The 15,097-nt window shown below is 33.5% G+C and overlaps 1 protein-coding gene across 7 annotated transcripts; it reads right to left on the reverse strand.

Annotated features, from left to right (window-relative positions):
• Nucleotides 1-383: 383 nt before the first annotated feature.
• Nucleotides 384-15,097, reverse strand: LOC133187985 (cytoplasmic dynein 1 intermediate chain 2-like). 7 transcript variants are annotated; one of them, XM_061323379.1, is made up of 20 exons: nt 14,941-15,097; nt 14,243-14,345; nt 14,018-14,105; nt 13,608-13,732; nt 13,383-13,397; nt 12,537-12,560; nt 11,633-11,677; nt 11,163-11,279; nt 8,786-8,905; nt 8,459-8,476; nt 6,865-7,021; nt 4,979-5,078; nt 4,658-4,783; nt 4,251-4,397; nt 3,792-3,905; nt 3,366-3,499; nt 3,060-3,204; nt 1,782-1,922; nt 1,249-1,374; nt 384-784 (listed from the first exon to the last, which is right to left on the reverse strand). In XM_061323379.1, exons 1-20 carry the CDS (start codon nt 15,037-15,039, stop codon nt 653-655), a joined length of 2,076 nt encoding a protein of 691 aa, XP_061179363.1. In that variant the 5' UTR covers nt 15,040-15,097; the 3' UTR covers nt 384-652. The 7 variants fall into 7 exon arrangements, with proteins under 7 accessions (XP_061179363.1, XP_061179370.1, XP_061179378.1 ...); XM_061323386.1 differs by lacking the exon at nt 12,537-12,560; XM_061323394.1 differs by lacking the exon at nt 11,633-11,677.

Consider the following 15,097-nt stretch of genomic DNA (forward strand, 5'->3'; position numbering starts at 1 on the left):
AAAGAAAGAAAGGGAAAGATTATAATCTGAATCAAAAGTCATTTTATTCTCACAGCTTAATCAGCTGTGATTCTTAGTTGGCCTGAGGAACGTTTGGGCAGCTGAACTGTACCAGACTTCGAAGCATAAAAGCCTTATTCTCTACTGAGAAGTCGAAGGCTTGTTATCAACCCTCTCAAGGGGAGTACTAATGAGCTGTCAACTTCTCAATAGAGAATATAAAAGCTTATGCATGATTGCTAACATCGAAATGTAAATGTTCACATGGAAAATGTATGAAAAACCAAAAATCAAATACAGTTATAAACAAACACACACATATTCTAACACATGCATAATATTTATAACATTCTAACACATGCATAATATTTATAAATCAGATGATGAATCAGGTGTTTTTATTTTCCGACATTTAAGTTACAATGAACATACTGTACATTTATTTTATTTAGAATACATTATTTTATTTTGTAAATATATTTTTAAATCAATTATTGCACACTGTCCTGAAATACATGTAAATTAAGCTTCACATTCACTGTCACCATCATGTCAAGCAAAATGTTCACATACATGTATATAGCACTTCCACCATCAAAATTTACCAAATTATTTGTTTGGTCTAGAGAAAATTTTCAGTTCAGAGGATTGTTCATCTTAGCGGGGAGGTCATGGAAATTGATCCTAAAGAAGACTCCTCTTCACGCTCCACTGCCTGCTGTTTTAATTCCTGGAGAGTTCTAACAAAGCGTGACCACTCGTCCATCTTAGGATTGGCCGTGTTCTAAAAAACCAAACATAATAATTTATCCAACACTGTTTCCTGAATTATTTTATCTTGTTATAAATCAAATGAATAAAAATATTTGATTTGTAATAACATGTGTGCTCCTTTTAAACAATAAATTCATGATATTAAGCCAAGATTGTTTGACCCCCCCCCCCCCCCCCCTGCAAAAAGCACACAAATACAACTTATTTCTCTTGAATTTTAGATGTACTGCAGGTGCTACAAAATATGCTGATGTGAAAAAGAAACTCAGAAAATCAGAAACATGACTTGAACAATTATACATGTATGTTTTTTTTTTTTTTTTTTTTAGAAAGTCCCATCCAACAGTTAAAAATAACCCAGGTAACCAAAGTTCAAGAGCATACATGTAATTAACTTTCAACATCATAAAATGTCTACCTGGTCTGACATCACTTCCTGAATTTGAACTAGCATTAGACTTAATCATGTTTTACCTCAGCCACATCATAAATGTGAATCCTTCCGACATCATCCCCTACAGCAATGTTTGTTCCACTTCCATGCCATCTACAGTGATTAAGGGCCACGCCCCCCTCCACTACAACTGATGCTGTAGGAACCTACATGTACATTTATAAACAAAAGATGTTACTTAAAATATACAACATATACTAGGAAATTCCTTAATTCAGCATATTTTCCAATATCTAAATAATCATTATATAAAAATTTCAGGGTTCAAATTCTTTCTGTATGCTGACAGCATACAATGAAAATATGAATGATATCACATAAATAACATCCACGTATTTTGCATGACTTTATTTTCAAGATATAATCCAGTGACATAATTATCTGAATCTCATATCTTCTGTAAGATTATTTCCTGCTATGCTCACCATTTTCATGTATTCTTTAGTGCTCAGACATTCACAACCTTGTGAAACTCGTATTTGAAGTTCATGTGAAAATGACTTAAAGTGGCTTGTACATAGACATAATGGTAATAAAAACATAATTAGTTCACCTCAGTTTCATTATTGAGATTCCACAGGTCTAGACGTCCATCACCGTCTACACTGGCAAACAATGCAGGGTGGACAGGTGACCACTGGACATCATATACGTAATCACTGTTATCCTCAAAGGAATGTAAGAATTTTTGATCCTGTAAAATAAAATTTCCGAAGTTAAAATCTTACAAATCCGTTGAAATGCTTTTACATATATAGGATAAATTACATATTATAGATACATGTATGTTTAAATTGATTTACTAACATTGGAAGACTTTCATAAAACTAATTTTATACACCTAACATTTTAAAATTAACCAAGTTCACCACAAATAACAAGAAACTAGAATTTAGTCTGTAACAATGCCAATTTATCTCAGTTTCAAATATTAACCTTAATGCTTCAGAGGCCACCTCAAAGCTTCAGAACTCTAAACCATTCTCTACCAAACTGCACTCAGAGGTTTAGTGTCTTCATTTAGTTTTACAGCTAACATTTTCTGCTCTAAACTTTGCTTAACAAGTTCAATCGTTAGTTTATCCACACATCTTAATGCTCCACAGTTTAATTTCCTTCCCTGTAGTTTTATATTCCAATCTTTAATGCTTCAGAGTTTGTCAGTCTGAATATTGTTTCTGTTCCGAGTTTGTCAGTCTGAATATTGTTTCTGTTCCGAGTTTGTCAGTCTGAATACTGTTTCTAGTGTGATAGGGTGATTTATTTCATATATTAATTATTATATTTCAGGATTACATTAATTCGGTTAAATTGTCGTATTTATTTCTTTACAGCATTTCATTTACTGAATAAATCCACATGGAATTATTTACATCAAAATGTAACAGAGACATTTTGTGCCTCTGCTGGGGATTGAACCTGGGGCCTCTGGCTTGCAAGTCCAGTGCTCTACCAATTGAGCTAAAGGGTTAACCCACTAGCCCAAGCTAGTAGGAAGCCATGTATCTGACACTACCACATTGTCCCTCTCCAGAGAATGAGATGTCCTCATCTCTTTTGGAGTGCCAATGCCTGTGGGGCGAAGTTCTGGGGGCAATCACTTTCACCCGCCAGAGAACACCCGGACCCCACGTTGGGCGCCAAATGTAACAGAGACATTTTGTGCCTCTGCTGGGGATTGAACCCGGGGCCTCTGGCTTGCCAGTCCAGTGCTCTACCAATTGAGCTAAAGGGTTAACCCACTAGCCCAAGCTAGTAGGAAGCCATGTATCTGACACTACCACATTTTTTATTTATTTTATTTACCCCTCCTACAGTTTTATCTACCCACCTTAATGCTCCAGAGCTTGAGTGTCCAATCAAAGCTGGAGGTGAGGAAGTAGGGGGAGAAGTCAATCTGACCTGGCACATTGTGACAGTCTATCCCCGTGATGGGCCCCATGTGTCCCTCAAAGGCCTCATTAATACCAGTCTTACTGTCAAAGAAAAAAAAACCTTTGCAATCTAGATTTAGAATTTTCTGGAATACCTGTATTCAAGAAAGATTCTGTACATTACTATAACTGAACACTCCTTTGCAAAAAATCATTGTGAACATTCCTTTGCATAAACCAGTGTGTATCTTATACATTCTTACCCTCCGTGTCTGCAGGCTGTGTACACAGTACAATCCTCACTGCCCACTACAAAGTTATTAACGTCCCCAGATAAAAACGAAAAACAGGTGACCGCCACAGCTTTACTTTGTTTGTGTTGAAGCTCCATACTGTCCTGTTGTGCACAATTATATTACACATTTACTTAATGTTCACATAAATTGCTTACATTGAACTGTCATACTTCACTTTCCTTTGTAATGTTTTTCTTTACAATTTTCATGTACAATATGGTATTTATAATTGTATTAGCATATAGATTTACTTACATTTCAAGTCCACGAGGACTTACAGCTCTATATACTTATATATATTGTATATAGTTAACTTACTTACATTTTCTTTTTTATAGTACATGTATAAGGATGGGAGACTTAATAGCTTTAACACAGATGTGTAAGTTTTACCTGTGGCTGTGACAGCATGTCCAGACTCCAGGAACACATTTTACCATCAGTGGACACACTGATCAGATTATGGGCATTCTGTGTCCCCACAACATTAATACAGTACACAGGGTGCTAAAAATAGAATATCTTCTATCTTAAGCCAGAAAAATTTTTCCAAAAATTAGTTCTGTATATATAAAAATATTGTCCTTGGTTACAGATAAAATAAGGTTAATTGAAACCAATTTGGTGCATATGCAGTAAAACACTCATAATGAAGTGCAAGGGATGGACAATTTTTCATTATAGGCCTATTCATTAAGTTCACAATATACAGGAAATAAAAATCACTTTACTGCATGCGTCAATTCAGTATAAGAGTGTTTGCTTTAAACGTGTTTTACTGTACTCATCAACATTATAAAAGTTTAAGTTAGCACCTATACAGTTACGTCTTTATTGTTCATGGAATCTTACAGTGTGGGCAGCTGCTGAGAGGGGAGTCCTCTGTATGGGGGTTCTCTTGTTGACCCTGTTGTCCCACAGCACAATCTGACCCGAGTAGGTCCCTCCCACCACAAGGTTAGGGTGGAACTCAGCAAAACAGCTTGACATCACAGGGGACTGTGATTAAAACAAATGTGAATTATTACAATTTTAAAATGACTAATAGTCCGAACCACATGTGTTTATCAACATAATGTTTTGTTTTGTTCTTTTTTATTTGTGGGAGAAGAAGGTGTTTAAAATGTCATTTAAATTTCAAAATTCAAAGTACATTTTTGAAAAAAGAAGTTTCCTAAAAGTTAAAAGAAAAGGATTTGACTCCTATCAAATGCTAAGACTAATTTTTTTTTTGATTTTTTATTTTTTAATGCTGTTACCTGGCAATGGAAGACATATTCAGGAGTGGTCTTTTTAAATCTAGAATTCCAGATGAGAGTCACTCCATCAGGGTCATTAGGAGAATCTTCATTAGCATTGTATGAAGCCACCAACAGCTCTGGGTGCTATAAGAAGAATTAATGTTTGTTCAAACACATTTTTTTCTATTTCTCTTAAATTCTCCTTTGTGAAAAAAAGCTTCTTTTTTTGCTACCATTTTTCACATAAAATTTCTTCCAGTAAGTACAGAAAATACTGTACATGGATCTATACTGCCACTATATGTTGTATAAGATAAAAGAAGCACACATTGCTAGTACCTGTTTAGACCAGTCTAGGCTGGTTACCGTGCGATGTTTGGACCATCTCTCATCAAAGAAATTCCTCTGAAGTTTCAGTCTTTCTCCTGCTCGCAAGTCACTTTAATGTAAAAACCAACAAATATTTCTTTGATCTGATTCATGTTAACTGTAATCTAGGGTCATAGTCATGTGCAGTAGAAATCCAGGAAAGTGCCATTACATACAGTACCCCCCTGCTCGAACAACAATTATTCATGGTACTAGGTTATGCACTTTTTGTAAGCACATCAAACTTTCGTTTTTTTGTCACACTTACATAAAGCTAAGCAGATTGTTATCTCTTCTCTAATTCATGGTCCTTTCACTTTTCTTAATGAAGCACTAAACCTACACGTACCTGTTTTTATCATCTACCCAGTTTGTGTGCTAATACTGAGCAATCCAGTTTTTTTCCTCACAATTACTTAACAAGAGGTCCCAGGGACCACATCACTCACCTGAGCACTCTGGTTAGGAAAAAGCAGAATTCAGTTCAGTCTTGAAAAGTTTAAATATAAAAACTGGGTTTTTTTTTTGGGGGGGGGGGGGGGGGGATTTTAACTAACTTGAATCTATACTTCATAGGGATGCTTTTGAATTAATATAACAAACAATGGCTTTGCTGTTCTTAAGAGGAAAATTTTTATTGATATATCCATTGTATAACTATGATCCCCTGTTATGGCACCTCTATTCTCCTGGGGGGTCATGATTTGTACAAATTTGAATCTAAATTACCTGAGGATGCTTCCATTTACATATGACTAATCATGGCTTTGCTGTTCTTGAGAAGAAGATTTTTAAAGAATTTTTTCTATGTCCTCCTATGTAAAACTTTTGATCACCCATTGTGGCCCCACCCTACCCCCAGGGGTCATGATTTAAACAAACTTAAATCTACACTACCTGTAGAAGCCTCCAAATAAATATGACTAATCAAGGCTTTGCTGTTCTTGAGAAGAAGATTATTAAAGATTTTTACTATGTACTCCTATGTAAAACTTTGATCGCCAATTGTTGCCACATCCTACCCCCGGGGGATATAATTTGAACAAAGTTGAATCTACTCTTCCTGAGGATGCTTCCATATAAATATGACCAATCATGGCTTTGTTGTTCTTGAGAAGAAGATTTTTAAAGATTTTTCCTGTGTATTCCTATGTAAAACTTTGATCGCCCATTGTGGCCACACCTTACCCACTGGGGTCATGATTCGAACAAACCTGAATCTACACTACCTGCGGATGCTTCTATATAAATATGACTAATCATGGCTTTGTTGTTCTTGAGAAGAAGATTTTTCATATATATTCCTACGTAAAACTTTGATAGCCCACTGTGGCCCCACCCTACCCCAGGGGTCATGATTTGTACAAACTTGAATCTACACTACCTGAGGATGCTTCCATATAAATTTCATATTTTCAAGCACAGTAGTTCTTGAGAGGAAGATTTTTAAATGATGCCATTAATTTTTCATGAATGGAAGAAGGTGTGGCCCTTCATTTGAACAAAGCTGCATCCCCTTTACCCAAGGATACTTTGTGGCAGGTTTGGCTGAAATTGGCCCAGTGGTTCTTGAGAAGATGAAAATGTGAAAAGTTTATGACAATGACGACGACAGACAACAGACAAATTTCGATCAGAAAAGCACACTTGAGCCTTCGGCTCAGGTGAGCTAATTACCTATGCATTCTCTAAAACTTGATTACAAGCTTTTCTTACAACAATGTTCCTATTCTCCATTTCTAACATCAAGCCATGAGACTTTGAGTTAACCTATGTCGAGAATCCTTTCATACTTATCCTCTTTAATCAACTACACTGACTGAAACCTTTTCCACCCATTCTCTCAAAATGCATACCTCTCCATATCCTCCCCATCCCCTCCAGCATAATCTACGAAAATATCAATGTCCTCATCCAAAGCTCGCTCCACAACCCGTGTTGTCTTGCTGAAAAAACTCTGGAATTCCTCTGTCATCATGATTTGTTTCTTCTCTTCCTCACTCAGCTCTATAACTATCAATATAACACTCAGCTCAATAACTAACAATCATATAATGCTTAGATCAGTTACTCTGAACATATATCACTCAGTTTAGTATCTGTTACTTAAAATGTAACACTCAGATCATTACATGTAATTCGTAATACTAAATTTTATACCCAGAAACTTTCTGCATTTCTTAAAAAAGTTTTATGAATATTCAATTACTTACCACAGGGCTTGTAAGTGCTGTGTTAAGTTTGCATAAGCCCCCCCCCTTTTTTTATATGACTTATACTTGGAATCCATGAAAATATTTTTTATTGTAGAACATACACCAGTGTCTGAATGCAAACTAGAACTTGGGACTTACTTATAACCCCCCACCCCCCTGTGGGAACTAAAGAAATAGCTTACATTAAAATTTCCTAAGAAAGACCTCTGCCTTCTTCCAAATGAAATTAAACTGAAAATTCCTATAGCCAGAAACTTCTTAACATGTACTTTTAATTTGTTAAAGGTTGTAACTCCTCTGATCATGAGCAAACTTTGTGTCAAATATGAAAGTAGGAGCTTCCACAGTCCAGAATGTTCAACATATGCCCCATGTGACTTTGGCCTCTTCAAACAACCATGGCTTTTTGTTGAGCTCTTTGTTGCAAGCAACCTTTGTGCTTAGTATGACCACCTGATGCTCTTACAATACAAGTTTTTGTCATATAAGAGTTTTATATTGCAAGATTTTTAGAATTGGCCATGCCTGACCTTGGAGGACAACATATTTCCTGTTTTCATCACATTATTAAAATCCTTTGAAGGAAAGACTCAATAGTCCAAACAATTCTATTATCTAGATAATTTTATTAAGAGAAGAAGCAGTCCAGATAAAAGAGACATGTTTGTTGAAATGGAATTTTATGAATTAAGACAGATACGTATATTACTGCAGAGAGAAGCACATACAATATTAGGAAAATTTTTAACTTTTAACTCATGAAGAATATACAGACCACATAAAAGATATATTTAGTATATCTAGAAAGAAATGAGATTTTTTATGGTCATTCCACTTTAAATAATTTTCTTAACTGATAAAAAAAATGCATATGATGCTTGAATCATTAATGAAGTAACAAATAATAGGAATAAACGGAAAATGACTGAAAATTAGCTACTGATTTTTTTCTTTTTCCAGTGGCAACATTTATGAAGAGCATAGAAAGCAATATAGCAAATCAATTCATTAATGTTTTTTTTTTCAGACATAACTTTGCTGCGAACACAAATTCAAATGATTGCTCTTATGCTCATTAGTGAAGTTGTAGCAGCCATGTTCACCATTTCTGATGTAAAATACAAAGTATATTTACACCAACATTCATGCTCCAGATATTAAAGGGTTGGGAGTAAAATTAGAAAATTAAATCTAAAGAAGGGGCTAAAGCTTCTATATTATTATGAGGAAATACCTTTCATTTTGGGTTGACCTGATTAACACAAAAGTAATTAAGTTTAATTTTTTGCCCCATGCTATTCAAGTATGTTCTAAATCTTGTGCATGCAAATATTTATCTCTTAATTATCATTTCAGATTAAGTTTAATGTTTCAACTTCAAACAAATATTTTCAAAAAAATGAATAATTTAATAAATTTCCAAGGTAAATGTATAAAATGTTTATTAGTAAAGATGTAATTTATGGGTAATCATTAACAACAAATAAACATGATTAAGCAATGGTATTTAAGGACCATGCATAGAGAACATGTTGCTTTTAATTTTGGGGCAGGAACTTACTTGGTTTTTCTTCCTGTTTCTGGATGTCTGCGGGGGTCTGGGTGGGGTGGACCATCTCCACATGGGGCATCTTGTGGGCTGGAGCAGCAGGGTGGACATCAATTGAATCTGTGTCTTCATCTGAGTGACCACGAGGGTCATCATAAGTAAGAACTAAGTGTTAGTAATTCAACGCTGCTGTTCATAAACAAGAGAACTGATTGGTATTTGGAAACATTGAAATATCAAATTGAACGAATAATATTACATCACATATAAACCCTTTTCACAAAAAATCTAATAGCATTATTCTTCTTTGCATGATTTTTAGATTGTCATTTTTTTCTGTTTATAATTTTTGGCAAAACAATGCATGGTTGATTGATTGTTTCAAAAACTCTATTGTTTCTATCTAGTAATTTGTCATATTGTAGCTTCCAAAACTAATAATGTAATTACAGTACATGTACATATACCAAACATCTTCAAAAACATGAGGCATTTGCAGACTGAAAATGCAAAGCTCTAAAATTTATGATTTTTATATCAATAATACCAAAAAATAACACATTTCAAGTCTCAATGCAATACAAGCTACAATAAACCACAAAAAAGCTGCAATTCCTAATCACAACAGCACTACACTGAAAAGAAACTTCCAACTGATTTCACATGCAACTCTATCATTTTAAATGCAAGTATGTATCAGCATAAGTATTTTGTTATGTAACTTTATTTTATATACATGAACAGAAAATGCACCTTCCATATCAAAATGTGATAATTCATTCATGTGCACTTATTCATGCTAACACTTACATGGACATGGAATACATAAAAATGATTTTAAAACATGCATTGTTTTTTAATTTTCTAAAAGATGAAATAGAGAAACTGCATATATGTAGTACACACATGTTAAGCTTTGCCAACTTGTGAAATATCTTGCAAAAATATAACACAGTGCACTAAATCAATAATGAGTAATATTATTCATTAAATAGAACAAAGTTGCAGCATTCAAAACTGCAGTATAAATAAACAGAAGGCATTTCAAAACAGCTTAGAATAAAATAAATGATTTCTTTTCACATGCAGGAGCTGTTCTGTTTCTCTGACAGCCTCAGTACAGGGTTCGACACTAACGTTAGTCCGTTAGTCTCAGACTAATACATTTTCATTCGGACTAATAAAATATGGGGCTAATTAGTCCGAACGAACCAATAGAAATTTCTGAAAAACAATATGAATAAATTACCGATGTCCGATTCTCGACAGGTTTTGGCGGGTAGTTACGCAATGCCGGGTCAATTCAGCACTTAATTTTTTCGACTGAAAGATATGAAGTATAAGATTTTAGCGATCATGATTTAATATGACACTTTTAAGAAAGATGTTGGACGCCTTGAATGTAATGTAAAGGGGAAAAAAAACGAGATCAGGAATACGAACATCGTACTTGCTGATTGCGAGATTTCAATGAATCTGTGGAATAATATATTTCACATAAATACTTTATTTCAAAAAATAATACGTATTTCACGTTAAATTACTGTTAAAAAACATTGATGTTTTTTTTTTGGACGGACTAATAAAATCGCGTGCGGACTAATAAAAGTAATGAAGCACTAGTCCGGCTGGACTAAAGCCTTAAAAATTTAGTGTCGAACCCTGTCAGTATCAGCCAAATTATGTTCCTGTTGTTGCATTGCATAGTTTAAATGATATTTATAAGGCCAAAAAAGTGTGTTTCTGGTAACCCAGTCGACCCTAATTTTCACCCACTGACCCTACTAATTTTCATTCTAAATCCAGTTTTGAACTGTACTTTTGTTCACAAGCACAGTTTTCTCATAGTGTAGTCAATAAGATGCATGTCTCAGATACTGTAAAAACATGTCTATCCAAGTGTTTTAAAGAGGACACTTGTTTTGCTGTGTATGTTAATCCATACATGTGTATGTATATATGACAAAAAAAAAGCAAATTGAATAATTTACTGATGCTTTCAAAATAAAATGTAAAATTTTTTTAAAAGTTATCGCCTACCTACCTACCCTAATTTTTTTTTTTTTTTTTTTTTTTTTTTTTTTGGTATTTTACCGGAAACACACACATTCTTTATTTGACATACAGTGTAACCACTGCGCACAACACTTAATTGACAACAACAGTGTCAAGCAAAAGACATATCCACAAAGTGCAATGGTAAATTTGCAACAACAGAATCTAAGACCTACTAGTAAAACACAACATTCAGAGGTAGAAATGTCAATCATGATACTGTCAGAGTGGCTAAAGATACTTTAATGAAAATGAAAGAAAAGAAAGAAATTTCACCGTTTTCTTGGTGATAGTGAAAAAAAAGAAACAAACGACAACATGGACAATGCTGCACCTTCGTCATAAAATTCAAATTCATCCTCCCATTCCATATCATGGTGAAGAAATTTGGGGGAACCATGATGAGGGGAGGAGTGGCTATGACGAGGTGAACTAAAGCGAGAAGACGCACCTATTAAAGTGTTCCCGGTGGCAGTGAAAGAAAAACCACAGCCTGTTAACTCACTGGTTACATCTCTTGAAATTATTATTTCAACATCAAAATGTGGTTGTAAATTGCCTTTCTGATTTTATCAGGGTTTCCGAAACAGAACTTAGTCTAACCAATTTAAATCAACATTATGGCAAATAATTTTATGCAATAAAATACACCTTCCAATATATAGAAAAATGAGTAGACATGTTTTTTTTTGTTTTTTGTTTTTTTTTGGTCAGCCATCCTTATTGTCAATAAAGATACAACAAAGGGACATAACTCTGCAGCAGATATAAAATGTCTGGTGGCAGATCTAACAGAAAACGTACCCCTGACAAGACTGGAAATGCTACATGTTTCGTCAGATTGATCATCTAGAAAAAGAAAATGCCACCATAACTTAAACCATTAAATGTTATAATTCCAAAATTGAGGAATGCAAATCTATTATTTGAATTATTATTTTTTGTCTTGAATAATTTTGTGCTTTTATTCAAATTCCTTTCAGCAAATATATTTCAGAAAATATAAGAAGAATATCAAACTTAACAGAAAGATATACCTAAATTAAATTTTTAAAAAAGATATGCATTTATTTATTAATTAAATGTATATTTACTTTTTGATAGATTTGGGTTTATTTTACTTAATATCTGAGCTTTAACATCACATAAATTTATCACAGTCGGCAAACTTTCTATTATCATTAATTTAATAGAATCCAGGAAGAAAAGCTAGGCAGAAAATGAAGGAAATGAAGGAACAAAATAAAAACAGTTAAGCACAGAAAGCTGACAACAAAAAACAAGCAATGGAGAAATGAAAGGCCATACAGTGTCATATCTAAGATGGAAGGTGCATTTTAAGTTTGGTTCCCCTTTTGGCAATAATCCTAATCAATCAATCGAACAATCCTACAGTGTTTGGCTACAGTCAACAAAACTTAAGTGGTCTTTTTAATGCCATGGACCACTTATTTTTCCATGTTCAGTGTGATATAGATCATCATTGTTTAAAACCAATTTGCAACAAAAAAAGAGCAATATGACCTATAAAGATAAAATTTTCTACAATAAGCATTAAAAATAATTAATAATTAAGTAAAGAGATTATTATTTTTAAGGACATTTTCACTGATTAACAAAACCATCCCTAAAAACTTTATTTGTCACCATGGTAACTAAATACAGCTATTTGTATTTCTCGACCTGATAACGCCAGAACACCACTCACCGTAATAGTCCCACGGCCCTCGGGCTAGCGCAAGCATGAAAACAACCAAACAAACATAAATACATGTACTACATAATAATGATGTCCACTTTACACATTGAAATCAAACTTTGTGACATTCTCAATGCATCTATAATTTTTCCTAAGAATGACCACTCTTCACAAAAATAATTGTAAAAATTTCCCATTCTCAGTCTAAGCCCATTCCATCCATGACATTTAAAGTCATAAATATGCCATTCTATGCATACATGTAAATATCATTCAAAATAAAAATAAGATTGCCTGGGCATTCAGTTTTCATGGCTGAATAACATATTTTCTAAAACAATATAATTTTCAACTCCACATGCTTTCAAATCAAAATGATGAAAATGCATGATAGATGTTCATCGTATGATTTTATATTTTAACCTAATACAATTTAAACTATCAAGTCTGAAAATGAATTTGCAACACAAAAGTCATTGTGTCAAATTGGCTAAAAGTTTTCAACTTTGGCTTTTATTGTTAACTAAATCTTTTTTTTTAAAGATTTGTAGCTTATGTTTCACAATCAATACTCAAAATGATATATCACATAAAAAAGATGTTGCAAAGTTAAAAACAAAGAAAGGTTTCATGAAAATATAAAAAAACATACATGTACCACAAACATTTTTTGCCAAGAAGAACAGAAACACTTACTTAAAATTATATAAAACATGATACATGTATGAATAAAGATTTACAAGATTCATAGATGGCACTGAAATTTACATAAAAGCAAAGCTTTTGAATATTCCTACAAATAATGCAACAAAATATGCCAACTAACTTCTGAAACAAAAATTTTAAAAATCCTACCTCCATATTTATGTCCTGGTTAACCAAAGTTATTAAAACTTATCATGAATTCATTGGAAATTTCAAGAACATTATTATAAATGCATAATTTGTTTCTCGAAAAAAAATTTAAGCCGAACATTGACATCAAGGATTTAGACAATTATACTTGTAATAAACACATACATGTATATACAAGTGTTAACGTAGCAATTACCATGACCTGGGTATATGCTCAATACTTGCCTTCCTTCTCTGCAGTTTCTACAATAACGGTCTGAGTCTCCTTGCTGTAGGACACATTCTCACGAGGAGGTATGTTTGTCTCTGCTACTTTTACTAGTGATAACTTAGCTCTTTGTCTACTAGTGCTGTAGTGATAAAAAGAAAATCATACTTAAGATTTTAAAATCTAGTTGAAAAAATACAATTTTACAAAAGTATCCCTTTTAAATATTTGTTTAAAAAAAAAAGAAAAAGATACAAGTCAAGAAATCCAACGTTATCATTAAAGATTTACAGGAAAGTACCGTACAACTAATACAATTAATTGTTGACTAAATTTGTACATGAATCATTGAATGTTAATAATTTTCCTACACTGATAATATATACAAACACCTGTTTACAGTTTGCTTTAAATATTTTGAACTTACATTTGAGTGGGGGCTGCTACAGAAGGTGCACCTTCAGAAGGGGTTGGCGATTTCTGATCACTTTGTTTTACTGGCTGGGTTGGTGTTGCTGAAGAACATTTTTTCTTATCAATACAGAGAAAAATTTACACCATTGAAATTACAGCAATGAAAGTTGAGTAATCATCATAATTTTTTTTTTTTCAGTAAGGATTACTTGTAGTATGACAAGCACTAATTATTTACGTGATGACTCAGGGATCCCTAAATTGGCAAGCAACTCATCAGTTTCTTTTCTTAAATCTTGGGTCTGGCCACCGCTCTGTCCAGACTTCTTATCTTCTCCACTCTAAAAAAAAAATTGGTTGTTGAAAGTTTCACCAACAAGTTTTTTTTTCAAAATGTCCAATTCTTATACAAATGACCCCCCCCCCCAAATACTAAACTATTTACAAAATTCCTCCCTATACCTGGACAAGTTCTTTTAATCTTTATCTCTGTGCAATGTGAAGACCTAGACTCCATGTAAATACCCCTGACAGCACATTCAATACTTCCCTTATATCTTCTTATCTTGAACATTGAATGAATTAACCCAGATTCATAGCAGAAGGGTGGAAATTCAGTATATAGATCAAAAATTACACCTTCACCATCTGTACAAGAAGTAAATGAGCAATCCATGGTCTATCATTGTGGTGGTACACTTTAAATCTTGTGCATTACTTTCATCAGCTGTTCATAAGCATTGCCAAAATATTTCACTTCGCACTTAACTTACATCTAAGATACATAGATGCCATAATTCTCATAACTTACGGAATTTAACTAATTTAATCTTTTTGCATAAAGAACTGAATTGCTTGATCATGTTGGTAGCTGAAGTATTATATAAATTTTACTTTGATTGTAACATAGCCAACAGTGGCCAAGGTGACTCATACCTCTTTAAGCTTGCGTTGTCGATTCTTTTCCTCTCTTTCTTTTCTCATCTGCTCCAACTTGAGCTTTTTTCGCTCAAGTTCAGCCTTTCTATCGGCCATTTTCAGACAAATTTCTTAAATTATCAATCAATATTATGCTGATGAGCCAACACCAATA

Source organism: Saccostrea echinata, unplaced genomic scaffold, assembly GCF_033153115.1.
Source record: "Saccostrea echinata isolate AGI-Se365-2 ecotype Australia unplaced genomic scaffold, CSIRO_AGI_Sech_v1 ptg000001l, whole genome shotgun sequence".
NCBI classification, from domain to species: Eukaryota; Metazoa; Mollusca; class Bivalvia; order Ostreida; family Ostreidae; genus Saccostrea; species Saccostrea echinata.

Bases quoted from the DNA above. Each gene is read 5' to 3' on its own strand.
- LOC133187985 (XM_061323379.1), bottom strand. From the start codon at position 15,039: ATGGCCGATAGAAAGGCTGAACTTGAGCGAAAAAAGCTCAAGTTGGAG. The intron at 14,346-14,940 runs GTATGAGTCACC...TTTTTTTTTTAG, and splicing joins GACAACGCAAGCTTAAAGAG to AGTGGAGAAGATAAGAAGTC. The intron at 3,906-4,250 runs GTAAGATTCCAT...TTCTATTTTTAG, and splicing joins TCTCAGCAGCTGCCCACACT to CACCCTGTGTACTGTATTAA.